The 27,438-nt window shown below is 40.1% G+C and overlaps 1 protein-coding gene across 1 annotated transcript in view; it reads right to left on the bottom strand.

The window, feature by feature from the left end:
* The window catches only part of fat2 (FAT atypical cadherin 2), a 104,979-nt gene that overhangs the window by 69,793 nt on the left and 7,748 nt on the right, over positions 1-27,438 (bottom strand). The window contains exons 2-6 of the mRNA XM_079352340.1: positions 18,154-21,420; positions 16,662-16,973; positions 6,850-6,908; positions 5,809-6,120; positions 4,488-4,695 (exon numbers count right to left, since the gene is read on the bottom strand). Of these exons, the coding sequence (XP_079208466.1) occupies positions 4,488-4,695; positions 5,809-6,120; positions 6,850-6,908; positions 16,662-16,973; positions 18,154-21,406 (4,144 nt within the window). The 5' untranslated portion in view covers positions 21,407-21,420. The remainder of the gene's footprint in view (positions 1-4,487; positions 4,696-5,808; positions 6,121-6,849; positions 6,909-16,661; positions 16,974-18,153; positions 21,421-27,438) is intronic.

Raw genomic sequence — 27,438 nt, 5'->3', positions numbered from 1 at the left:
CTTCTCTGAAAAAGAACCAAATAAAGTTATTTTTATAAGTTATGCCAAGCCTTCTAAAGAGAGCATAATATCAGATTTTTCCATCTGAGCTCTGTCCAGACTGACAGACTTTCAGTCAAAGTTTAAAATATGTGAATACACTAAGCAAGAAAAGTAAAGGGAAAAAAACGTGTTTTAGTTTTATTTATTTGATATACCTTATGAATCCCCCTCAGGGGATATTGTTGCTCGCACTCTGTTGTTGTAAAGACATGTTTCTCATACACAGGCTTGAATCACATGCATTAATGGAGAGATGTCAGAGTGCGGACTGGAAGTGCCCCCTGAGTTGGTGGGGGTTCAGAGCCTTGCTCAAGGGCACCTCTGCAGTGTTCGAGATTTGGTCTGGCACCTCTCCAGCTACCAGACCAAATTCCGTATTTTGGATCCACATCGGGACTTGAACCGGCAACCCTTCAGTTACAACCCAAGTCCCTACAGGCTGAGCTACAGCCGGCCCCATTATCATTATCGTTACAAATGTGTTTCTTTAACCTTACTGCATTCCTTTGGGGAAACTTTCCGATATGGACAAGCCTGAACTCATCCAATCACAACAGACACTCAGATGCCGTGACCTGCAGAGGTCAAGCCTCGTCGTCCAGCAGAGAGCCATGACCTCAAACCTGCAGCTTCTGACCCTCATCTCGACCACATTGCCCCCAGTCAGGAACCACTTCAGCGCTAAGATAAAGGCTGAATCCATCAACAAACAAAGCAGAGACAGAGCCCCACATACGCCCTTTGAAACTCTGTCCCTGATTTTCTGAAGGCTCTAAATTCTGCAAGATAGTTTTGTGCAAATACACAGGAGTCGGTTTGAGTTGTTTTGACAGCAAGGGAAGTCTTTATTTGTCTCTCTGAGTTATCTCAGGGCCCGAGAGCCTCGATAGGCATCTGGGTTATGCTGCTGGAGAGGAGCCGGACGATGAATATCCGATCATATCTGCATGGCAGAGGAGTCCTTTGACACAACAACATTCCCTCATCTGCCAACACCGAGATGAGGGTCAGTGATATATGACCGAGGAGCAGACAATAATGGAAGAGACTTGAATAAAAAGAGTCTGAAATATTGTCTCCAGTTAGGTCATGTACTGTGGTCTTCAAAGCAAGATTGAAAAAAGACTGCAGGGGGAAATGTCACGGTTCAATCAATTAAAAAGATAATTAGAGGAAAAGAAAAGAAGAGGACTGGTTGGACTAAAAGTTGACAAGCTTTCAGTGATAATTACCGAGTGACGCTTTGCAGACCTCACAAGGAGAAAAGCACTTCATCCAACATTACAAAAAAAAACAAAAAAAACCTTGAAGGTCTGATTGAGTGAACATGCAGCTCTCAAAGCATCTAAGAAACATGGAATAAATCACAAAGCAGAAGTGGGAAGTAACCTAATGCCAACACTTTACCACAGAATACTTTTCCACTTTAATTCCAAGATACGTATTATACTAACACACTTATCTCACAGCTGCAGGCCAAAACTTCATTGGGGATTTAAAACACTGTGTCAATGTCAAACAAAAGCTCAATCATTATTATGCTTTTGTGATAACACCTTTTCGTGGCATCAAACCAACTGATTTTTTAAAAGATTTAACTGTCACAGACGACTTTAAGATAAGATAAGATAATTATTTTTTCATCTCCCAAACTAAGACATTTACACAATTTCAACCTTTTGCTGTAATTTGGTCATACAACTCTTGATAGGTGAAATAGGTGAAATGTCCTTTTTTGTAATTCATTAGTTTTGATCATTAAATGACTATGAGTTCTGCATAATTAGGTATAATTAGGGTTATGGCTAATTTGACTGACAGGTGGGGACGTCGTAACAGTTTGAGTATTTAGGCCCACCTCTGCTCCACCTCTGCCTTTTTCTAAATTGATCAAAAGTCTGGGTGAGTCAGCATTTCCAATATGGCAACCACCATGATTGGTCGTCAAAACATTGGTTTTCATTGGTCACTTCCACAGCATCAATGTTTTATATAGTCTATGGATTAACACAACATCCAGTCACACTTCTCAGGAGGATCAGGACTCCTTTGGTTCTTGAAACCATACAAATGTCACAAGACGTAACATCCGGCTTCAGCAGCTTTGAGGCTGCGGAGTTCTGGCATGGTTCTGGCCTGGCACAGCAAACTGAACAGGAGGAAGCTCGATATTTGTCTGCACACACTGCTGCCCCACATGGCAGGAAACGGCCTGGAAGAACCCTGATGTGTTTCCTTGGAGGCTCAAAAGGAGCTTGACACTGACACCCTCTGATTGACTTTGCATCCAAACATGCTGTCTTTTGTTTGGTTAGCAAACCCTTTGTGACAGTCTCCCTCTTTATGCTTATAAAAGGCAGAGAGGAGGCACAAAGGGAGGAAGGAGGAAGAAGAAGAGGAATGGCCGACTGTCCTTCCTGTGGTGATCTGGCAGGTGATGAGAGAAGAGACACTGCTGATTTATCCTCACAGAGAGAATATGTCCTGCTGAACCGCTGACACAGAGACCTTCTTTTCCTCTCCTTCTGCCTCTTTCTCTTTTCATCCATCACTCCAGGGACACCTAAGCTTCTGTGGTTGCAAGGTTATATTCTCTATCTAACTTTCCTTGCAATTCTTCTATTTTTCTTAAGTCTGTGTGAAACCTTGGAAAATATTGATTACAATGAATTAAAACAGATTTAAATTTTGTATTTTTCCTGCTTCCTGTACACACATTTCAGTTGAAGGGTTTCTAAACTTGACGGTACATTTTCGGGACAAAATTTGAAATCTAGGAAGAAATTTAAATGGTTTTAAAATGTCAACTTCAAAATGCATAACTGATGGTCTTTGATTTAAATACAAAATTTGACTAAATTGCATGCACACCTCTACACACTGTTGCACAAATACAATGGCAACACTTTTTTTACTGTTTTGGTTATTTTGGAAGAAAAAACACAAATATTTTTTACTGTTATTTCTTTCATCCACGCATGGAAATCCATAGCTGACCGTTCCAAAGACAATGATTATCTTTCACTCGTAGTCAAGCTGCAGAGGAACCCTGAGCATGCAGAACTAAGGTGAACGAGGTCAGTCAGCGCTAATGGCCACACGTAAGCTGAGTTAAGCCGTAGTTTTCCCTCTCTGCTGCATGTCTGGTCTTTAACAGAAAACACACGTAGAAAAAATAAGACCTCCAACTAGTGTATGTAACGACCCCAGACTTGTCTCCACTTAGTTTAGCAGGTTTAGCAAGCAAAGCTTCCTGTCCACTGCTTTTCTGACAGCATGCTTGACAGTGTGCAGGCGCAATGACTCATACAGATGTTTATAATTCCATATCAGTTTGTCTTCAAACCTTTCTGCCATTATTGTCCTTTATGCTGTGTTGACTCTGTCACCTGCCTTCTGCCTCTGCGCTGCCCCTACTGTTCATATTGCATTCTGAGACAATGTTGGGCCAGGTTTCGAGAACGTGCACAAGTGAAGCACTAAACAGATTCAGGAAATCCAATTCAAATAGTCATGTGCACACAAATGTGTATAGTCAAAACAATTAACCCAGTTCTTTATATCAACATCTCTTTAATTTAAAAGGTTATCGTGACAGAAGTTTGTTTGCTCTTTGATTTTTATTTTCTTGTGTATTTGCTTCTTAGGCCTTTTGTGTGGAGACCTTAGGAGCATATATGGATGATGTAAAAGCATTTTTACTTTTTTAAAAAGGTGCTGCATTGATTAAGTTTCATATGTTTACTAAAATGAGTGACTGCAAATGACGTCGATTTGAACATTTCAAAGTCACATGAAGTCTGGCTAAACCCCTCTGAGAAACATTTGATGATTTAGAGGCTGATTGAGGAAATATGCAGTTGATCAATGAAATAAATCACAACACCTTAGTAGAAAATGAGTCTTGGAAACACTTTGAAATCACAGATTGATGATGTGTAACCATAAAAATATCAGAGAGTAAATTTACTCTCATATTGTTTGCCACAACCCGCCTCTGCTTCGGTATCAGTCACTGCTGCCGGACTCTGCTGACCTTTAGAAAATAACTTGTCTCCCATTTATATGGAGGCTCATTCAGATGGATGATGGCAGTAACCTGCTTGTATTCTCAGCACTTAGGCGCAAATGGCAATACAGAGAATGTCAGAAATCTTTCCTTATGTGTGTGCTTTTTACCTCTCCTGAAGCAGAGAAGGAGAAACTGTGATCTATGAGAAGTTGTGACGCAGTCATCTCTGAGCTCTGACACTGAGGAAATCCATATGAATAGTTTTCTTCCCCATCCTTTGTCTTCCTTAAGAGATCATTGCCCTCATTTGTGTGCAGCTTGTTTTTCATCAGGGCCTGAAGTTTGTTCTGTTTTCTTCCCCTCACCTGCACAGCAAACAGCCCTCGATCAATACTCTGTGAGTGTGTGCCTGCGTGTTTTTATTTCCTCTCACCTGTGATATCGAACCACTTCTGCCGCTGCATCTCGGTCATGATGATGCCAACCATGTAAGTTAGCGGTTTCGTTTCCATGACGGCAAAGGTGAAGTTGGGCTCGTCGAATATGATCGGCTCGGTAGAGGGCGGCGGGCGGGCGATCCACTCGATGTCAAGTCTCGCTGTAGAGGAGCGAGATGGGCTGCCCTGGTCAGTTGCTTTAATCTGAAATTAATTGAAGAAATATTTAAGTATACGAGTCAGGCCTCTATAATACCATTCACATAAATATCCTGAAAGTCATGATTCTGAAAATCTACCAAACTAACATGTTATAAATGTATTGAATTGCCATTCATTTAAAATCTCAGTGACTATGTTGTATACCGTCCTTAATGCGGTCATCAAATTAAGATACTTCCATGACGTCATCCCAAACTGTAGCTGGTTTTAGTTCAAAGTAAAAATGTCCCATCTTCACTTTTGTTAAGTGAGATGGCTAAATAAAGCATTTTGATATTTATTTAGTCCCTTTTCTATTTTACTACCTTGTAGTTTTACTATCTTTTTAAAGGTTTCCACCAGTCAGTATCCATTTACATCGTTTAAGAGTTGGATTCTAAAACACATTACATGTCGAAATGATTATTTTTGGAGCTTTCTTCTGCACTGTGCCATGAGAGTGACCACATCATCCTGAAATGGACAAGTATCTTCTTACCTTTGATGCAGTGTATGCATGCATATTTAAGGTAGCCAACTCTCTATTGTACCTGCTAATCATTTATCAGTGCACCGGTGGAATATGTTAAGAGGCTTTCTGAACCCCGTTGTTAAAAATCCCTTAAGAAAAACTACATGTACACTTGCTCATCATGCAGAGAAAAAAGCTCTTAATGAGCGCTCTGTACGTCCACAGGGGAGTACAAAAAAAAAAACCAGACTTTTAAGATGTGTCTGAAATCCTGCGGTGCTTTTCTTACAACTGGTTAACCTCTGTGACTTCTACAAAAGCAGAGTGATGACAAGGACTGAGAACATGCACTGGTTTCAGAGCAGGTGTTAGAGAAGTGCCTTTCAGGGTGTTAAGCACGGGTAATTAAGTCTCTTTAGCAGAGCTGGTGGGCTCAGCAAAGACTTTTAAGTGTCCACACCTCCTACAGAGACACACAAATGAATCAGGACTCTTCAGAGAGAGTATTTCCCCCAAGTCTTTATGAATACAAACTCATAATCACTCCTGGTGAAAGATCTGAGGCATGTTTTGGCTGCAAGGCGGCAGTATTCAATGTGTTCGAATGACATAATACTAACTGACAGCTGTAGTTGGAGCCTCACCGTGAGAATACTGTAGTTTCGAGGCCAGAAATCCCCATGTGCTGTCACTACACCAGTCACAGAATCGATCTCGAACCGCTCGTCCTTGTTGTCCTGGAGTTTGTAGGTGACCATGGCGTTCGAGCCCTCGTCGTCATCATTGGCGACCATCCTGCACACTTCCTGTTTACCAGCCAGGAGCAGCTGTTCAGGCAGCTTGACGTGGAAGAGTTTGTCAGAGAATTTTGGTCGGTTGTCGTTTGCGTCCAGCACTCGGATCACGACGGTGGCGGTGGAGCTCAAAGAAGGCGTTCCATTATCAGACACGATGACCTGAAGAGGGTGAAGGAAGAGGATCATCATCCTACAACACCATCATTACGTCAAACCGGATGCAAGCTTGTGCAGAATATAAAAAATGAACTCATGACAAAAGAACTGTTGTTAACTTTTCAATAGTCTTTTTGAGACCGCGTAAAGAACACAGCCAAAAACTACCACACTAAATTATCTCACTCCATACTAGTTATTAAAGTAATAAAAACAAAGTTGTTAGACTTTTCTCTTCAAAGGCTATTCTCTTCGTGCCTTCATGGATTCATTTATTTTTGGTGTTGTGTTATTGCTTTTTTCTGCATTTTAACACTACAGAACAACATTAACTTGTAAGTTAAGGTTTGCTCTACAGGCAGCAGTTAAACAACATTTAGCAACAAGCGTACTTGTATCCAAGAGAGTCCAGTCTGCAGTGGAGATCCACCACGTCAATGTTAACGCCTGCATTACAAACGTTATCATCCTATGATGTCCATGTGTGATGCACATCACTGAGGACACATGTTAATATCAGGTGTGAAAAGGGTCGAAGTGCCTTTAAGCGACATCTTTTCACTCAAGTTCTCATGTTCTAATAGAGGGTTTGCAGTCTGAAGATCACATTGTTTTAGATTTATTGATACTCTGGACATTTAACGCTCAACAAAAAGAGAAGGCTGTGTTTGTTTTCCTGTGTTTTAGCAATAATCGTAAGGGAAGTGAAAGTGTTGTTTTGAAGAGTCTCACCTCAACAGTGTGCTCCGCCTTATCCTCCCGATCCAGCGCTGAGTGAGTTCTAATAACACCTGTGCACACACAAAACACACACACACACACACACACACACACACACACACATACAGTCAGTGGTGGGAGTCTCAGTCCGGGGAAGTGAGAGTACTAATTACCCCCAAACAAACAAACACACACAGTTGGGAGCGTTACTGCTACTGTTGTTTTAGGTGTGTGTGTCAGTGTGTTTCTCACCGAGGTGTTCACACCTAAGAAAACACCTTTTGGTTTATGGATGTTGTTCCTGCTGTTGTGTTTGGTACAAACGTGCGTGATGGTGAATAAAGTAGTAACAGTAGTCTTGTATACGTGCAGTGTGAGTTTTTTGAGCCAGCTGGATGAAAACACCAACTTTCTGCTCAAGCAGTACAACTTTGAATACATGGGGAAATTGTGTTTATTTTCAGTATTCTATCTAGGAAACCTACATTTGTGCTTTTCCCCCCCCCCACACAGCATTAAACCATATAAAAGAATATAAAATAAAGTCAAAATAATCGCAAAAATAACAACAACAACAACAATAACAATTCATTCTGCAAAACAATTCTCACAGAAAAGTGGTCAAATATCAGTAATACTTTATTTTGGGAACTTTCATCTGCATCTCATGGTCTTTATCTGAGGAGAAAGTTTGCTTCCCTTTTTTTTACATGGATAAACACTTTTCCTTCTGGGGACAACAAATATACCTTTGACCCTTGACCATCGACGATGACCATTGATCAATGCTCTCTACCAAACAGCTCGGTAGAGCTCCTTTCCTTCTTTCTGCATCTCCCTCTACCCCAACAGGCTCGACCAGCGGTGCCAGACGTTAGCTGACAGTAGGTGTGATGAATCAGCGTGTCTGCCAGATTCACTAACAGTTTGTCTGTTTCTGATACAGCCTATAAACTATGAGTCTCGACAGGTTATTGACACATATGGATCCGTGTACAGCTGTTTGTCTGATTGTGTGTCTACACAACACCTCGGTCAAATATGTAACTGTTAAATATTTTTAGGATTTTATGACAAAAAGTATTACAAATTTTGGATTTGAAACAACCGTTACACTGCTTTCTCTAAAGCCACCAGACACAATCAACAAAAAACAGTCAAATTACCTCACAAGACCTCAGAGTTTTCATTTTTATTTTGTGATATAACCTTTTTCTAAAAAAAGTGGAGCAGGCAAAAGACGTATTACTCATGATTTGGGGGGGTTGTGGACACACTAGAGACACATATTTAGTGTGAGAAAATCATTTTTGTGTTGTGTCGTTTGAATTTTGCATATTTGACAGTTAACTTCACCATAAAGGTAAGCAAATTGGGTATGTTATTACAGGGGTTAATATACACAACATGTTTTCATTGCATAGATTTTTTTCTTATGTTCTCTTGTTGAATGTAAAGAGTACAGTAGGACTTATAGACTACTTTTGTCCTGGAATTGAACCTTTGACCCTTGATTTTATGAGTAATGGGCTGCTAGTCATTTAGATCAAAGTTGAAACATGCTGAGCTTCAGAGTCCTATCCAAAATTATTTTTTTATCTTTAAAGGGAGGCAGATTATTACCAAATATTCTGATGAAACAATTTGACATATTTTTAATTAATGAAACTAATCCATTAGTCAAAGAAATACTTAATCCATGTCATGTTTATGTTACTTTAATGTTTCATGATATTAAACTTATCACATTTTTAAATCAAGTCTCTTCGTTTAATCCCCCTCTTTGATGTATTTAATTTTTCTACCGTCTCTTTTTTTCGGCAACTGCAAATGAATTTTTCAACAAATCTTTTGAATCTAAATAAATGAAGTGAAGTGTTATAGAGAAGTTATTAGCTCTAATAGGAGACACCAGAGACACATACAGACTAACAGGAGAGGGCTGCCACTGTTGCTGGCTGCATAATAAGTGGGGGCAGCTGGGGGAGTGTGGGTATCATGGAGAAATTAGTGTATATGTGTGTGTGTGTGTGTGTGTGTGTCACTTAAGGTGGTGGTTCTCAACTGGTTTATTGTAAAGACCCACCTCCAAGCACAATAAGAAATCTCAACCCAAGTTTTAGGTACTTTGCAACTTATGCTGGGTTTTTTTTATTTTTTTATTATTATTATTTAATGAAGAATCGCGCAATTTTGATGTCAGATGATAGAAAACACAAGAAAATAGGTCCTACATCAGCATTCATTTAACGCAGTTTAACAAACATTTAAAACGCTTTAGGGCTTTTATATTTGTTTTTTGACTGCCTGACTGAAAGGCCACTTCTTGTCTTTAATAGACAGTGTGACAGTTATGAGGCCAACAGGAAACAGGGAAGAGGATAGGGGGTTTACAACCTGCAATAAAAGTTGCTGCTTGGAACCAAACTGGCTATGTTGTGGTTTTGTGGCATGCACTGCAAACTTGTGGCACGCAGAGTGATCCTTAAAAGATGTATCATAGAGAAGGTTAAGATGAATCATACAAGGACAATCAGCACAAAAATTTCTCAAAAAACAAAACAAAAAAAAAACATTCATGGATCATGCACTTGATTTATCACATAGAAAGTGACATAAATAGATACACAGAAAATAAAACACATTTACTTAAACTTCAATCCCTGTCTTTGGTTTTACCTCTGAACACCTGGCTAAGTGCTGTGTGAAGAGGACATGGCCTCAAATTGATGGTTTTAAACAGTTGCAAAAATGGTAGGACACATTCCCACGACTCCAAAACTGGGATGTCGATGTGGTTTACAGCGTTAAGGATTACTGTATAGGCTGTCTTAATGTTTCAACAATAGTCAGAGGGTCAGGCAGCTTTAGAAACCAACCAAGGGTTGTCAGAATATCAGACATTTTAAGCCTTGAAACGAATCTGAAAAACCCAGATGATATTGTTACCTGTTCAATACCACAGTGAGAAAAAACAGAAGACCTTGGCACCTAGCACAGGGTCATTCCTTGCTGGGTGCCAATTTTTGTGCTGCTGTCCTTGTCCAAAATATTGCATATATATTAAGTAATATATCCATAATATTGCCCTGATATTTTAAATAATTCTGATATAAAGGCAGCACTTTGCATTTTTACTATCAATGGTTAATAGAACGTAGTATGAAATAGTATTTAAGTCCAGAACGTTTTGACAACCTCAGTCTCTTTCTTTCTTTGACATTTTTTACAATCATTTCTGTCACTTAATGTGAACAATCAGAAGAATATAGAGAATGCCTTCCCATATACAGTGTATATATAAATATATATATATAAACTGTAACTATGTTGAAAGATTTGCCTGGAGGGTTTCTTCGAAGCTTTCAGTGTGTTTACAATTGAGAGATTGATTTACTTTAAGTGGCATTGGAAGAAGCCAAGGACGCCTGCAATGTTCTTGTTAAGTTTGAACTTATCCATGCATGCGTCACCGTTTCAGCAGGTTGGGTTTTGTTAGGCTGAAGGCCAGGTGAGCACAAGTGGGCAGGACTCCAAGTACAATCCCTGATTCTTCCCGACACTGTTTATCCTCATTGCTGAACTACACAGATCGCCTCAGTGCCAGCAGAGAATGAGGTTAAGATCTTTTACAGATATATTAAGAGAACAAGACACATCGGGATGAACTTCTGAGTGACAGCACGTTTCTTTTTTCTGCCCTTGATGATATTCAGCACAGCAGGAAAGTCAGCTTCCTGCGTGTTTCCTGTAATTTGGATTTTCTTGTTTGTTTATTTTCTTTATTTCTTTTGTTGAAAAAAAATCGAGTTTTTAATTTAGTAACTGCTTCCCTCATCATAACCACCAGCTACTTTTAACCTTTCCCAGAGACAGCAGTTCTAACAAATAAAGCACAACACACAGCGGAGATTGATCAACGAGGCTTAAATCAAAATGAAGACAAATCAATAAGCACAGGCGGTAAGCACTTATCCCCGGTGACTGCTTGTCAAAAAAACTATAAAGTACACCCAAGAACTGTGTCATGTAGTTCAGTTAAAAGTGTGCCAGAGAAATAAGTTGAAGGAAAAAGACTCGGTGTAGCAGGCAGACTTGGGGAGGTGTGGGAGCTCTGTGAACTGAGCTGGAGGTCATTTGGATTTTCTTTACGACCGTGCAAACAAGCCCTGCAGGGAGGACATCATTAGGACAGGTGGGGCACAATAGAAAGTGTGCTTTTGTCATTAGCACAGACATGGGAATCAGGGATAAAGCCTTGTCTGACCCTCGTCGCCTGTTTTCACTCAGCTGTGATGGACTGTTTTCAAAACTCTGAAAGAGTAAACAGTGTCGTCCAGCATGTCAGGGCCCGGCTTCTTTGTTTTGTCTTTCTCTCTAGACTCATCACCAAGGAAGATTTTTCAATGGTGGATACATGGGGATTTCTTTTCAAATGGCCCTGTTAAACTCAGTGAATCTCATTTGTATTTTAAAGGGATAGTCCTAAATTATGTGGGACTTAAGAGACACATTTCAGTAATACCAGTGAAGCTGGGAAAAAAAAGGCTCTCACAAAACAAAGTCAGTGAGTCAAACAAGTCAAGTGTGAAAGTGAGGACTCCAAATTCACTCAGGTTTGCCCAAGAGAGGGAGTTTGTTTTTTGAACTAAGAATACTTCATGACCTCTTCAGTAACAAATGTATGCAAATTAAACTTTGTGTGCAAACAAGCAACTGAAAACCCCCAAATCCACTAACAGCCCAATTCATCATTAATTACAAAACAAATCCCCCAAGCTGGCCCACACCTCAGACCCCCAGAGTGACCCTCTTTATCAGATCACTATCTGATCTAAGACGGAGAGCCGTCACCTCAGCATTGATTACCTGAGTAGCTAATAAGTATTACTTGATCAATGATACCATTATCGGGGATACACAGTACGAAGACTGGGTGGCCTAAGGCTTGTATCCGACCTGTGCCTCCTTTCCCGCATGTCATGCCCACTCTCTCTTTCTCCCTGATTTCTGACTCTCACTCCCAGCTAATTGGCTTGTACTAAATTTAAACCAATAGATGTTGCATTTATAAATGATTTATTAAGAAATACAGTCTTTTTTGGGCATTATAGTTACTAAAGCCAATGGATAGGAATGGTAATAGGAAATACATTGCTGAGATGTTGCTTCTTGTAATGATTCTTTCAGAAGTTTTTGGACCACAGTGGAGCTGTATGGCACTGAGAATACTTATTAATTAAGACTACTTATTAGGATTTCGAAGAACACAATAACAGCTGTAGTTGTTGAGTTTTTGATGGATTTCTCCCCTTGACCACTGACACATTTAAGATGCCCAGGTCTCATTTGCTAACCTTTGAATATTAAGTTTTAAACAGGGAAAAATGTAATGCTTCATTTGAGTATCTTCAAGGCTCTGCAATAATTTGAGGAATTTGCTGTTAAAAAATGCAAATGAGTTTGGAAATTGACTTGACTTGCCTGGCCTTGCCAAACAAAGAACTTGTTTTTTTTTTTCTTCTGTGAAAGTCATGAAAGACAATGAAACTGACGTGGAACTTGCAAAGCCAAGAGATGCCAATTTTTTGATCATTTTGACAATTTGGCGCACCTTTCATCCCTGCACCGACTTGTTTGAGTCTGTGTAAAAGCAAATTAAGAGTTCAACAATAACAGATCTTAAATGGATTTAATATTAACTGTTTTCTTCTTTCCCTGCTGAAACGTTTTGAACTTATTCTTTAAGGCGGAATCAGACAAGACAGCGCTGTACGAGAATGAAAGCTTAGTCAGAAACCTGCACATAGCTGTGAGTCATTCATCCTGTCTGGGCATGAGAGGTTTCTACACCAGCCGGTTAGTAATGGTAGGTTCATGTGTGAAAATAAGATAAAGAGGATCATGTTTTAAAGGTCAGGTTTCAGCAGCATGATAACATTGATTAAGGTAACATCATCTCCCTCATTTACCTGGATTTGTGTTATCACTAAGTCTGATATCAGAGTCTTCATTGAACCTGTCAATTGGAGTGTTTCAAAGATCAGGCTAATCTTTGTCAATGTATTATCTTGATGGGTTTTCCACCTTACTTACTTTGTTTGTAAAATACATTACCTGAAGTGGACACTTAACTTCATACTCATATGATAGTTGAACATCAGATTCCAAAACAATGGGCACTTATGTGCTCCTATAAGAAACCTCCACTCTCCAAGTGTCAGGCTATAAACCTGTCTGGAGGAATTTTAGCCACAAGTGGATTAGTAAGGAGCGATATTTGGGTAATAAAGTCCAGCTAATCTGCACTAAGCTGGGGCTCAATCATGTTGGCTTTGTAAAGAGGGAAAAAGTCATGTTAAAATGGGAAAGGGACAAAAATAGTCCATAAAAACAGGTTTAAATGCAAAGTGATCCCTGGTGTCTTCTGTAAGAATGAAACCTTTAGACTATACCTTCAGACTATCTTCATTATTTGAACATTTCAGTTCCTATACGCACCCGGCCGGAGTATCAGACTTCCAAAGTCCAAGTCTAAAGGTCACAGAACTGCAGAATGGCTGATGTTCATTTTGGATCATTAAACATGCAAAACATTATCACTTTACCATACGATTCTTTTGATTTGCGTTACAAAATGAGACTGTAGGCAAAATAATGATGATTAAAAAAGATTCCTTTAAGGGCTGCTAACTTGCTTGTCAGTGTGGTTTGACCTTTTAATGTTTTATTTCTCTCAACAAGGAGAGGTGTTTGAGTTCCTCGTTGTGGTGTCGATTTAATGCTGCATCATGTCGGTACACATTTTTAAGAACACAAAGCAGTTTTACATTTTTACATTCATGCCAGAGATCCACAATCAAACTTGCATTTCTGTTTGGTTAGTTATGTTGTTCCTTTCTGGATCTTTTCATTCGTTTGTTGATATTTGGACATTTATTTTAATCTTTTGTCCATGAAACTCTTACTTTTGGAAGCTTACATGGATCAAATATTAGTATTGAGGATAAAGTTTAGGAGCTTTCTTGCAGGAAATTGGGTCATCTACATTCAACAAGCGAAAGTCTACATCCTATCGTCAGAGAGTAAAAAGCACACAAAAAATACCATAATCCTTTCAACCAAACACATTTTATCCTGTGCTAGCACACATGAGTAATGCATATCAAATACAGCTGCTTTTGTACAAAAAAGAGCTTGTTTTAATGCAACACTCTGCAGGTGTTTCAGCTCCTCTTGCCACCCCTTTCTCTGTGCGATGTCTCTGTATTAGCACAACTGGCCCTCCCTGTCTCTAATCCTCTTGTATACTGGCCTTAGGGTGTGGACAAACACCACGGCTACCTGGAGATTAGAAGAGGAGGAAAGGGCTTGTAGAGGCTTGTAACCAAGAGCTAATGTTGCGCTAATTTGCCCCTAACATCAAAGTTTGCACCAGGTGACTCATATGCAACTGTCAAACATGAACACTGACATACCAAGGGGGAGGGGGGTGTAAACAGGCCTCCCCTGGATATTTCAGTTTTTCTACACAACTGCCCATCCTTTCAATCACGGATGAATAGATTGTGTGTGACCTTTGACGCAGTTTCTCATTAGGAAGTTTCATTTTCAGCTCTGCACTACTTGAGACATGCCAGAGTACTGCACGGTTCACCCTGCTCAGACTTGCAGCAGTGCATGAGAAGATATCAACCATTTTTAGACCACCAACCTCCTCTCCTTACCTGTGAGAAAACACAGGCTGTTAAGTTTTTTTTTATAGCAGCAGTAATACCCCTGAATCAAAATGTAAATCTGCCACGAGGACTCGGTAAGATATACTGATATATCGAATCAATTTGCGACTGAGAAGGCACAGAGGACCTCCAGATGCCTTATGTTCACAAGGGGGGTTTGAATCAAAATGTAAATCAATCACACGAGTTCAGGTAGCCTATAGATCTGTCCAAACTGCATGTGAAATGGAAGGATGACAATGTGCAGGCTGATCCAATTACATCCCCTGTCCCAGAGTTCCTGTATACATCTGCCTGCCCGTATGTTAAGTCCCTAAAAGCATCAATCACACAATGCAGGGCCACACTGAACATGTCAATGTTTGTGCTGATGGGAACAAAGCTGGAAGGTGACGCTGCATGAAAGATTTATATTCAAAAGTGAACATATAATGTTGAAGTACGAAATCCTCTAAGCAGGAATGTGATTGGTAAAGGATGAAAAAGCAAGGGACCCCTCATCCCAGGCATACAAGCACACCACTGTGATACATAAATATAGATTTTAATGCACAAATAGTGTGCCTAAAGTTAGGTTTGTCTGTTGATCAAGGCCATTGAATGAAAAGTATTGAAATATTTATTTATTTTGAATGTGTAATGATTACATGTTTAGGCATTAATTTAAGAGTTGTACGCCCCATTGTTTTAAATTAATCTGATCTATAGGGTCCTTTTTAAAATCTCCTTTATTTTACTGAATAAATGTAGTAATTTGAATACATTTACAAACTTGTGGACCTTGCACTGTGAACTGCCTTGTGTCTAAACAGTGCTATATAAATAAACGTGCCTTGCCGTAATAGCACTTGTACTTCACCAGTTAGTCATACAGAATTTGTTTGGCAGTTTCTTTATACAGTCATGTTTTAATGACTTTACTGGATTTACAGAGTCTGTTTCAGATTCTACTCACAACACATGAGCAGAACGGAGCAAGTGCAGATCATCAGCTAGTTCATTGATCTTAGTTGGGTATCTTATTCAGAGAAAAATTATAATACAGTCGCAAATATAACACTGTAAGAATATCAATGTAAGTGAAACATATAATCTAAGTGTTGGAAATACTGTTGTTGGTCATTTCAGTTTCAGGGTTTAACATTTCAGGTAGGACAATTAATCTGTTTGTTAAATTACAGAAGAATCACATCTCTGCTTAATGAAGGGAACAGGCATTTTAGACGTTTGCCATCAGTGTGCATCATTTTCCTGAAGTCTGTTAAGAATTTAAAAGAAAATGACTTAAAAAACATGTGCATTGAAAACAATTAAGTGTCATTTCAACCTTTCCAACCCCCCCCCCAAAACGTTAAAAATGTGAGCTTAAGTTCCACTAAATTCCAGCAATGATGCCAAATGATAATGGGCAAAATTCAGAGAGCTTTCAATTTGAAGTGAAGCTACTGCAGTAAAAGTGTCATAAATTGATGCTGAATGATGATAATGATTCTATAATTATGTCGTTACTGGCTCAGGTTGCTGCTTCAGCGTCTGAATGGAGCTCCACTGATTTTACAGGTCTTTATGTAAAACAGAACACCCTCCAGGCAAAAAATAACAGATCAGAAACACTGTAGGGAGGACATTTTCTTTTTGCACACATAGCTTCACCAAACACTTAACTCTTGAAACTGTTTCTCGCTCTGTTGAGCTATCACAGGATGCAAAAACATTCACAGGATGTTGCTGCTTGAAGGCCGACAGTGACCAATTTCTCTACTTTAGCTATAAAACACCAAGCACAGAAGGCAAGAGGGTGCCCATCACCACTGTGTTTGGGGCCTTCAGAATAGAAAGTGTTTAGTTTTACAAACAGAGAACCATTGGGGGTTCTGTTATACAAGAGACAGGTAGGGGTTGATATCATGTATACAAATGAGCAGTAGTCTCTTTCATGAAGGAAAGTTGTGCTGTATAGTTCACATTTTAAGTATTTTTTTTTTTTTTTAATAGAGTGCTTCATGTTTCTACTGTACATACTAAATGGATATGTTTTGTTCCAAAGTCATACATGTTTATGTTTCTTCAGTTTTTTTCAATTACCTGTTTTGGCATCCACGTCAAAGTACGTCTGATGAGATTCCAGCATCTGGAAGGTCAGCTTTCCCTCGGAGGAAGTATCCGCGTCTATGGCAGATACCTGCACGACCGACTTTACTTTGTCCACGTTCTCTTGGACTGATGCAAAATAGATCGGTTGTGAAAGCTCTGGAGCGTTGTCGTTAACGTCCAGGACCTCAAGGTAGACGTGAGTCCAGGACATCAGAGGCTCAGTCCCGAGATCAGTGGCGTAGACAGAGAGCCAGTAGTGAGGCCTCATCTCCCGGTCCAAAGTCTCTGTTGTTCGAATCACACCTGAGGCACATAAGAGGGTGGGGAATTAGAAGGAAAGTGTTTTTACTTGTTAACACCACACTGGTAGTTACATGTTTCAAACCTGCTGCTGCACCTCAAGAATTAATCACTTATCGGTACAATCAATTTTATCTGCAATAAGTGTAATCACCCTGGAGGGAGTATCAATCGCTGGTTTTTATCGTCATTAAGGAGCCTGTTTGCATTTTTGTAAGTCTGGATTGATGCCTAAAAGGTTTAACAACAAGGATGACACGTCTGTGTTGCCAAAATGTACTCAAATTCTTCTGCGACACTTGAAAGTGGATTCAACCGAGTATAGTCTCAGCATGCAGGGGGTCTTAAACAAGGGAGATCTACTTCTACAAATAGTAGCTTTCAGAAACTGTTTAAATTTGGAAACCCTGAGGGAGAGCTTTAAAAAAAAAAGCAAGACAAAAAAAGAGATGTATTGCATGGTTCCAGTATGACAGCGAACTCTGTTTGCCCTGATTTTATCTGAGCCTTAAGTGCAGCAGAAGGCTAATGGAATGCACTATGGTATATCGAGAGGTCGCAGGGTATCCTCAGCAGAGAAATATATGCTGATAGAAAATAGTTAAACCGCCTCAAACAGATCCCAGTGGAAATATTACGTTTACAAGCATGCACATGTCCAATCTTCTTGCAAGTTTAAGGACAACACTTGAGGAAATGTATTTGTTTAAAGGCCCACTGTGGAAATGATGTGGAGACAAGCCTGCTCTTGTCATCCCTATTAGTAACCAATGTCAGGCAAATGGGAGCATCACAAATGTGTCAAACTGAGTCAATTACTGTATATAATATTACTTAGAAGCAGTTCAAGAACCAGTGTTTAAATTGTCCTTTTTTTGCAAACAACTGTGCACTGGGTTGCACCAGCTATGCAGAAATTAAATGTTGACTAGTTTTAACACTAATTTGGACAATGCACTACTGACATAAAGGGTGTGGCACCAATATGGATATTCGTTACATCTTTATTGTCCTTCTTAAAACAAGAAGAGCTTACACCGAACAATTACAAGGTAATGCAACGGGCCACTGGTGTAATAGGTAAAAGTTAAAACTTTTTTTTTTAAATTTCCTTTATTGTAAAAAAAACCCCCTAAGCATGTGATCCAGTGAGAAAAAAAAACAACACTTTTTTTTGTTTTACCTGTTTCCTCGTCGATGGTGAACACCCCAAGACCAGAGCCTTCATGGATGTGGAACCTCACCACGCCATCTCTGCCCTGATCCTTGTCTGTTGCTTGAAGTGTGACCACAGATGTTCCCACTGCTGCATCTTCCATAACTCCAGCTTCATACACAAACTCTGAAAACACAGGTCTGTGGAGGTTCTCATTCACATCCAAGACCTGAATTTCGACAAAGCAGGAGGACGAGAGAGAGCGAGGGGGGCCATTATCCACACCCCGGACAGTGAGGTTGTAAACTGGCCTCCTCTCAAAGTCCAGCTCCCTCTCAAGGGTCAAAGCGCCGGTGGCAGAGTCAAGGTGAAAGATCCCGCCCTCTGTATTCTTCAGGTTGTAGTTGACGAGGCCACCGCTGCCCAGGTCCAGGTCGACGCTCTCAACCCAGACCAGGGCAGTTCCTACAGGTACATCCTCTGGGACTTTTACTTTGTATACTTTGGGGAAAAACTTGGGTGGGTTGTCATTTAAATCCTGCAAAACTACCACAAGATCAATCATAGAGAACAACTGGGGGCCGACTTTGGCTTGGTCTTTAGCCTCAATCCAAAGGTCATACCTCGGTGAGGTTTCTCGATCTAAATGACCTGTCACCATTACTTCACCAGTCAGTTCATCAATTCTAAACATATCTGTTGATGACAGCAGGGAGTATTTGATATTACCGCTTGCATCTAAATCTGGGTCCATTGCCCGAGCTGTAAAAATGATAGAGTCTGGCTCTGTGTTTTCAAGCACACGTGTCACGTATCTGGGTTGGTCAAAAACAGGAGGGTTGTCATTGATGTCCACGACATTCACTGCAACAAACTTCCATGCTGATGTTTGTGGCATGCCCAAATCAAAGACAGTGATGTTCAAAATGTAGAACTCTTTACTCTCTCTGTCTAACGGGCACACCAACTGAAGGTCACCAGAGAAAGTGTCAATGGAGAAACAGCCATCCTCATTCCCACTTGATATGGCGTACACAAGTTTACTGTTAAACCCAGTGTCGGAGTCTGTCGCCTTGAACTGAACAATGGTTGAATTCAGTGGATGGTCTTCACCGAGGTCAATTGAGCCTGGGATGCTTAAATCAAACTTTGGAGAATGTCTGTTGGTGATGTGAATATCAGAGTATGTGTCTTCCTCTTGATTGGTCAAAATGGGTTTGATTGATTCTATGAGCTTATCGGTCAGCTGTTTGAAAATGCCCGTCTCCCGGCAGTGGAGCGTTGCATCATCACCCCTGTTAGTCACTGTTATCCTGATGACTGAAACTTCAGAGTGATGCTTGCCATCTGTAGCTACAACTCTAAAAGTGAAGGAACCTGACCCCAGGGGAATTGGTTGCTTTAGGGTGATGACTCCTGACACTGAGTCGATACTGAATATTTGATGCTCATTTCCAGACTGGATGATATACCTCAGCTGCTGCAGCTCATCTAAGTCAATGGCTGACAGCTCTGCAATTGTATTTCCCACAGGTAAATCGAGAGGCACAGTGGCATTACAGCCTACCCTCTCAAAAAGGGGGATGTTATCATTGATGTTGTTCAGGGTTATCGTCACAGGGCATTCGCTGACCTGACTGAAGGGGCTGCCACTGTCAGTGGCCCAAACCCTCAGGTGGTAACGACGTTTCATTAACTCATAGTCTAAGTGCTCAGACGTTGAAATGACCCCAGTGAATGGGTCTATTGTGAAAGGTAAGGGACCTGAGTTGGCAATAGAATAAGTCACAAATCCATTTTTGCCTTTATCTTTATCTGTGGCTGATACTTTCAAAACACTGCTGCCAACTGGGATGTTTTCATCAACCGTTGCCTGATACAAGCTTTGGGTAAATTCTGGGCTATTGTCGTTTTCATCAGTTATCTCAACAACTATGTGGGTCTCAGCTTCACCATGATTGGCCACTACATCAAACTCATAACGATTCTTTCTCTCATAGTCAAATTTCTCTGTGGTTATTATAATTCCTGTTTTAGGATTGATCTTGAATTTAGTGCTGTCTGGATTATTTTTTATACCAAAGGTCACATTTTGAGTTACTGTGTTGACTGAAACTTTAACCACATGAGTTTTTAGGGGTGAAAACTCACTCAAAGTGACAATGTAGGTGTCTTCAAGAAATGCCAAGGGGCTGTAATGATATGCCGGTACATGGATTTGTGTAATTCGAGAGAGTAAACTTGGTGAACTCCGATCTTTAGCTTGAAGGGACAGATTCAACCCGAAAGGACTTTGAGACCAGATAATCCTCTTTGTGGAGATGACTTGGAAGTCACTTCCACGTACACCTAAGGGGATTATCTCAAAGCACTTGTGGGGATCCCCTGCAACAATACTGAGGGATTCCACAGGTTTAACTCCGGTCTCCACTTGGACATTGATAGTTATTTTGCCATCTGTAGAGAATGTGGGCTTTGGTAGAGGTTTAATAACTGGGAATGAAGTGGACATCTTCTGTACATTTACTGTAACCCTAGCAACATTCCCAAATTTCTGAACCCCAGATATCTTCTTTGTTCTGTCCTCAGCTAAAACAGTAAGGTCGTATCTCTCTGCCCGGGTGTGATTGAGCCTTTTGACAAGACTGACTGTGCCTGTGAAAGGGTCGACGACAAAAGGATGAGCTCTGCTGGTGAAGGTGTAATAAAACTCAGCGTTGCTCCCAATGTCTGCATCCGTAGCGCTGACTCGCACCACACTTGACTTAAGTGGAGTGTCCTCACTGATGGCAACGTTGTACGAGGCCGGATAGAAGAGAGGCTTTAGGTCATTGATGTCAAGCACCTGGACGAAGACCTTTGTCTTCGCCTGGAAGTCAAAAGTGCTCTCAGTTGCCTCTACAGTGAGGGTGTAAGTGTCTCTAACTTCCCTGTTGAGTTGTGCTGAGTTACTGCTGCGTGTTTTGATCCTGAGGAAGCAGAAATCTCCGACTTTCACTGCTTCTGCTTGGAAAAGGCTGTCGTCATCACCTGAGACGACATTATAATCAATTTCCCAGAACAGATCTGACACTTCAATGCCCATCTTTACTGGTGTCTCGATGTAAGTCCGTGGGGCAGAGCTCTCATAGATGGTAGCGTTGTACAGATGGTGTGTGAACTTTAGTGGGGAGCTGTCTTTTCCTTTTGCAATACTTCCCTGACACATCCCCATGTGCAGGAGGAGTGCTATTAGAGTAAGGAGAGTCACTCCAAAAGTTGTCATCTTTAGTTCCTTCATTTAGAGCTTCACACCTGGGAAGAGGACAGAAAGGGAATACATTAAGAATAGGCTAAGCTTTAATGAAAAATGAATCAGTAAATAATTCTGTATTACTTTGTTTATCTGCATAAAAAATGTGTGATACACAAAAACCTTTTATTGCCATAATGTAAATCCAACAATCATTACCCCCCAGCTCTATAAAGATAACAAAATGGACATGGAATACACACTAACACAATAGGAAAGAGGTGAGGCCTTTGGCAAGGTATCTCACTCCTGTTCAAACTTGCCTTGACCAAAGAAAGAAGCCGAAGTAAAACAACACGCTGTTTCAGGGCCAGAAAAATGCCTCCAAGCCTTTCAGGCAGGTGGCAGCCAGATTCTTCCCCATAATTATTCCTTTGGAGGCCGAATACAAACAAAATGTACTCCTCAAAATTATTACTTGTAAGCCTTTGTCATCCTATGAGCTATGGGGAGGGATTTGTAGTTTGATGACTCAGTATCATGCAGATGACAGTGGGTGGTTCAGTCCTGATCCCAGTGTAAATGGCTGCATGTGCACTGTAGGTCTTGTCTGATGATTGCTTTATGTGCATTAGACGTCCCTGGAGGCATGAGCTGCAAAAATTGCTGCTTTCATTACATACAAAGGATCAGGAACCTGCACTAATGCATTTGCAATATCAGTTTGAATTGCAGTATCACATTTAAGAGGGAGACATGGACAAAATGATGGCATTATAGTAAAGTATAGACACAGCATGTACTTAATATCCATAGATGAAAACAGCCATAGTTATTTAAGACCATATATCATAATGTAGAGATATCTAACACGGTTACATTTTGTATATAATGTAAACAAGAAAAGACTTATTTTATGTACATATTTTTAGTTTTAGTCACACCTTCAGTTGCATATTAGACTGTAAGACTTTTGTCTTGTCATATTCCAATCTCCTTCTCTTTAACCCAATCTGTGTATCTTTGTTATTCATACAATACTTGTAGCAATGGACGCAAAACTGATATAATCATATTCCTTGGAATCATTGCTATGGTTTAAACTCAGGATGTAACATTCTCTGCTATGCTACGCTCAGACTGATAATATGTTGGAAAAAAATAAATATTTATTCAGGTGCATGAAGACAGACAAATAAAAAAATGTTTTCAACATTCTGAACACCAACAATGTGTCCTCATGCGAAGCCATATATGATATAATAGCAACGAAAAGATTGGACAATCTTGTGTAAAATCCATTACTTTGTCTCATTACTTTGTCCTCAACTAGAGATGCTTTGCAACAACCTTCCTTTACATATCTTAGAGCTCTATCACACATACACAAAAAACCTGAATTTAGTGAGCGTGGATGTATGAACGCAAATGGCTAAATTTTCAACCCAACAGATTTTCATAAGTGTGCGTGTAAAAAGGGCTATAGACTAAAAAGTTTGTTTCTGTTTCGTGGCTTTCAAAGTACATTTTAAAACCTGTTTTAAGGCACTCAGAGTTTATAAAGGCCTTTCATATTAGGTTTAAGGAACACAAACAATGTGGTTGTTAGTGTTCACACAAAATAATTACATTTGCATATTTGCCACTCTGTGCAGTACAGCTTTGAAGTCCTTGGATATAGATTAAACAGCCGAGGTAAACACTCTTTGTGCTAAAGAGTTTGGCATTCAGAGATTCTTTATTAATTTTGAAAATGCTGGTTAAACCTTTTGCCCATGCCGTAGCCTCCTCATCTGTGTCGGCGTTCTGCCTGTCATTCCCACACACGCACATTGTGTTCTTTTAAAGTGTCTCTCTTTTATATTTTTTCTCTTGACACCAGACCTTGAGGTATCATTTGGTTTCCTCCGTTTGCAGCGTTTTGGGTGTTTTAAGATCTGGCTCGTCTCATTCACACTAAGACACCATATCGCCTCTCCATGATCACGTGATATAATAAAGTGTATTTTTTCCACATTGATATAAAACCACTGGATTGGAACTTAGACTATGACCAATAAAAAAACTATTAGCAAGTCAGTCTGTATATGGAACCATGTTCTGTAAGGAGGCTTTAAATCAGCTTTGACACAAGCCTGAAGGTGTCAATATACTTTCATTTTTTTCTCTAATGGAATCAAAACGTCAAAATTGGGACAAGAAACACGTTGAATACATGATTTAACTTCAGCCTAGTTAATTCACAGACACACCATGCCAGCTTCAATTTCACAACCCTCAGAGCTGACAGCAGAGAGATCTAGAGGGCAGAAAAGTTCGCCCTTCACTGCCGCCCTGACAGCTCATCCAGAGCTGAAAGCAAATCCTCACTGAACAATCTCCGGGGCAGAAATGCCGTTCTCGGAGATCAGAGATGAAAAGATCTTTGTCATGCTCTTTTCCCCTTTCACTCCTCTGTTAAAAAAAAAGAAAAAGCTTGTTTAGGTAATACGATGAAAGAAAAGTGAACTAACCCATTAGGCTCCTACTGTCTTTTCTAAAGCAAAAACTCAAAGAGGCCAAATAAAAAAGAAAACATGCTTCATTGTTCCACAGAGTTATGACAACCAGACTCCAACATTATCTCACAATTTATTTGGCTTTATAAAAACAGCCCTCTCTGCTCATACCATGCACTGAACATTCAGTTTTCGCCAGGTAGTCTGGCGCTGGATTCTTCAGTGGAGGGTGACAGGTATGTGGCGTTTTATCTGCAGTCTGGGAACTTGGTGACAGATAATCAGATTACAAAAGTCAGGGTTAGTATTTGGGTTTCAGAGGAGATTTAAGGCATCTTGTCATCTTGTGCAGTGTCATTTTTCTATCTCTAACATCTGCGAGGCTGGATTAAAATAGGTCTTAGCATATGTAAGTGTAAGGGAAGGCTTTCTTTTTTTGGGCCTGGGCTGCTTCAGATCTCGTCTTTCTAATTCATAAAGTATTCCTCACTGATCAGAGGTCTCTCCACATGTTTGCATACAGAAGCAGCCTGTTTATTATGTGTCTGGTTGCTAGGTTAGTGTGCATGCACATACATCACATTTCAAATTGATCTGTCTTAAAGATATGGATCTAAAGGATTGGCATAATTAGGTGGAAGTAATCCTTGGTGTCATGATTACAGGACTTGTTTGAACAGTACTCTATACTTGTTCTCCTTGTGGACAGAACAAATGCGACTGAATTCAAATGTCTCAAGTATCGATCTTAAAGCATTAGTTCAGCAAAATAAGGGACAGATTTGATAATAACAAAAACTCTTCCAGAAATCAGAATTATGATCATTACATAATTGTATTCATCTCCTCAGGGAAGTCCAATAGTTAAAAAAAAAGAAAGAAAAAAGGCAGCTCTTACTGAACAACAGAACTCTGAATGTGGCCGGTGGAGGTCATTTTTTAGACCCCACTCTGACATGATTTATCCAACACATACTGTAGCCCATTATCTCTGATGACCAAAAGTAGGCACAGTGCAAGAGACTAACTATTAACAAAATGTATTATGGATTTCCTGGTTAGAGATATTACTTTTCAAAATAAATTACAGATGACCCAGTTCTCTGTAATGTCTTTAGGGTTAGAATATAAAACATCGAACAGTGTTTTGCAACATCATAAGTCAAAGGAAAAATACTGAGACTAATATTTGCTTGTGTAGCACAGCAGAAATAAAAGTAAATTAGCTGGTAGAAAGCAACCAGAGGAGTATGATTAAAGCAGGCGATGAGGATGGATTACACTGTGCTACAAAAACACGGAACTATAATGAGATCTGTTTGATGTAATAGATGCTGTTGCGGACATGTAATGAATCAAAGAAATTAGCACTATTTTCCTCATTATGCAACTCTCTGTACATGCAGACAAAGGTAGTTATTGTGGAGGCGCACCTACTTTATGTATTGCACGCAAGAATTTATTTAATCCATGTGAAAATTTCCTTTCTATTCAGAAAAGTTGTCTTTTTACAGTCTGTCACTCCTGCAGCTGACATGTAAGTGTAAAATGGAACACTTGTGTGATTTTTTTGCAGCTCATAGAAAAGCTTTTCATGATTCTGCAGCAAATCACGTCAGTCCGACTTCTCTGGAGTCCACTCAACCGAACCTGAAACTGGGCCTGACATGTTTGTGTTTTCATGTAAATATTAAACTCTGCAGGGGCAGACACTCCAGGCCATTACTGCTGCAGCTGAGGTCAGCTGACACATGCAAATACACATCATCACCTCAACATTCTCTCACCTCCCTCCCTGTGTGTGTTCGACATATTGCAACCTGCTGCCACACGTTGGTGTGCAGGTTCCCAGATCGCATTTCGCCATAGCCCCCATGGCTAAGAGTAAAGACGGAGAACAGAATCTGCGGCTTTTTTTTTTTTTTTACGTTCCTCACCTGCAGCTCCTCTTCTGTCAGAGGAAGGCTGACGGAGGAACCCCTCTCTGCCCCAACAGAATGGTGTTAAAATCTACTGCAGGCCCACACAGTCTTAAACACAAATGTTTCATGTTTGCTGATGCTTTGCTGCAGGCTAAGACAAAGTCATCTCTGATAAAGTTTTTTTTCCATGTCTTTGATTTTTTTTCTCAAGTTATGTTTAAAGCTCCTGTTAGGAGTTTTTTTTTGTTTATGAAACAGACTGAAATGAATACTGGTGCCTCTTTATTGTCAACAAGACCATCAGTGACAAGATTTATCTCTTCCCTCATCCCCCAACCCAAGGAAAAGGAAATATGTAGACAACTCACCACTGCAGCTGTCACCTCTAAGCTTTTGAAACTGCCTAAACACAATACAGTGGGCTATGGGCTCAGATTGCCGAGCAGTTAGGTTGAGTCCCACGTATGGAGGCATCTGGGGGCGGCAGTAGCTTCGTCCGTAGGAACTTGGGTTGGGAACCGGAGGGTCGCCAGACCAAAATAGTGAAGTTATATACGGAACTCTCGAGCACTGTCGAGGTGCAGTTGAGCAAGGCACCGAACCCCCAGGTTCGGTGCCTTGCTCAACTGCACCTCGACAGTGCTCGAGAGTTCCGTATAGGGGGCGCTTCCATTGAGGACTACCACTGCACTCTCCATTAATGGTCCTGCTTGTGCATGTGTGTTATTCAGGCCTGTGTGTGTGTCACTTAGTGAGAACCCCTTGGGGATTAATAAAGTAATGAAAAAAATATGAAAAAATTAATAAAATAATAATCAGTCCTCCAATAGACCCAGGCTCAAGTCCGACCTGTGGTTTATTTCCTGCATGTCATTACCCTCTCTCTCTTCCAGTGTGGTACTCTATCCACTGTCCAGTCTAAATCAAGGCAATAGCCCGAAAATAAATCTGAAAAATGAATAATAATAAAAAAAAATTAAAAAGCAAGACAAGGCTTGAAATGCTTACCAGTCGGTTGAGATTGGACGACAGACTGAATAATACTTTGCTTGCAGCCTACTTCTCTAAATTATCCTGTATCCTGTAACAAACTTCATCCATCTTCCAACGTTTAGTCGTCCTGATTCAATTTAAAAAATAGATCCACACTCAGCTAGTAATACAGGTTTTCACCCATAGATTCATCTTCAACTTAAAATAAATTACTTCACTTTTTACTTTGAATATCCAAAAAAAACTCCAGAAAACACATTTACATTGAGAAAAGAAGAAAGTGTCAGACACTTAGTCACTGTGATTAACTCATCTGAAAAGTGTTGGTGGGAAGAAGTCTAAACTGTATTAAATCACAGCCCTTATCGTGCATAAAACTTTCAAATAAATGAATCTATACTTGTGTTTTATTAATGAAAATGCTAACGCTCATCAGATTAATGAAGGAAGTTAGCTTCACACGAAAGCTTCTCCATAGATCTACAAGACTGTATAGAATAAAAAAAAGTGTTAAATTAGGAAATCATTTTAGTTGCAGCCTGTGCTGCATCTGTTCCCGTCCTTATATTACTCATAAGTCTTAAAAGCAACTGGCGTTTCAATAATCATCACCTGCTTCCTGTGACGACTATTGCAACACAGACAAGTTGAATCATGGATCCATACA

This window comes from Symphodus melops (assembly GCF_947650265.1).
Source record: "Symphodus melops genome assembly, chromosome: 9".
Taxonomy (NCBI): Eukaryota; Metazoa; Chordata; class Actinopteri; order Labriformes; family Labridae; genus Symphodus; species Symphodus melops.
The sequence above is the reverse complement of the archived record's forward strand: the minus strand, read 5'-3'. Positions and strand labels throughout refer to the sequence as shown.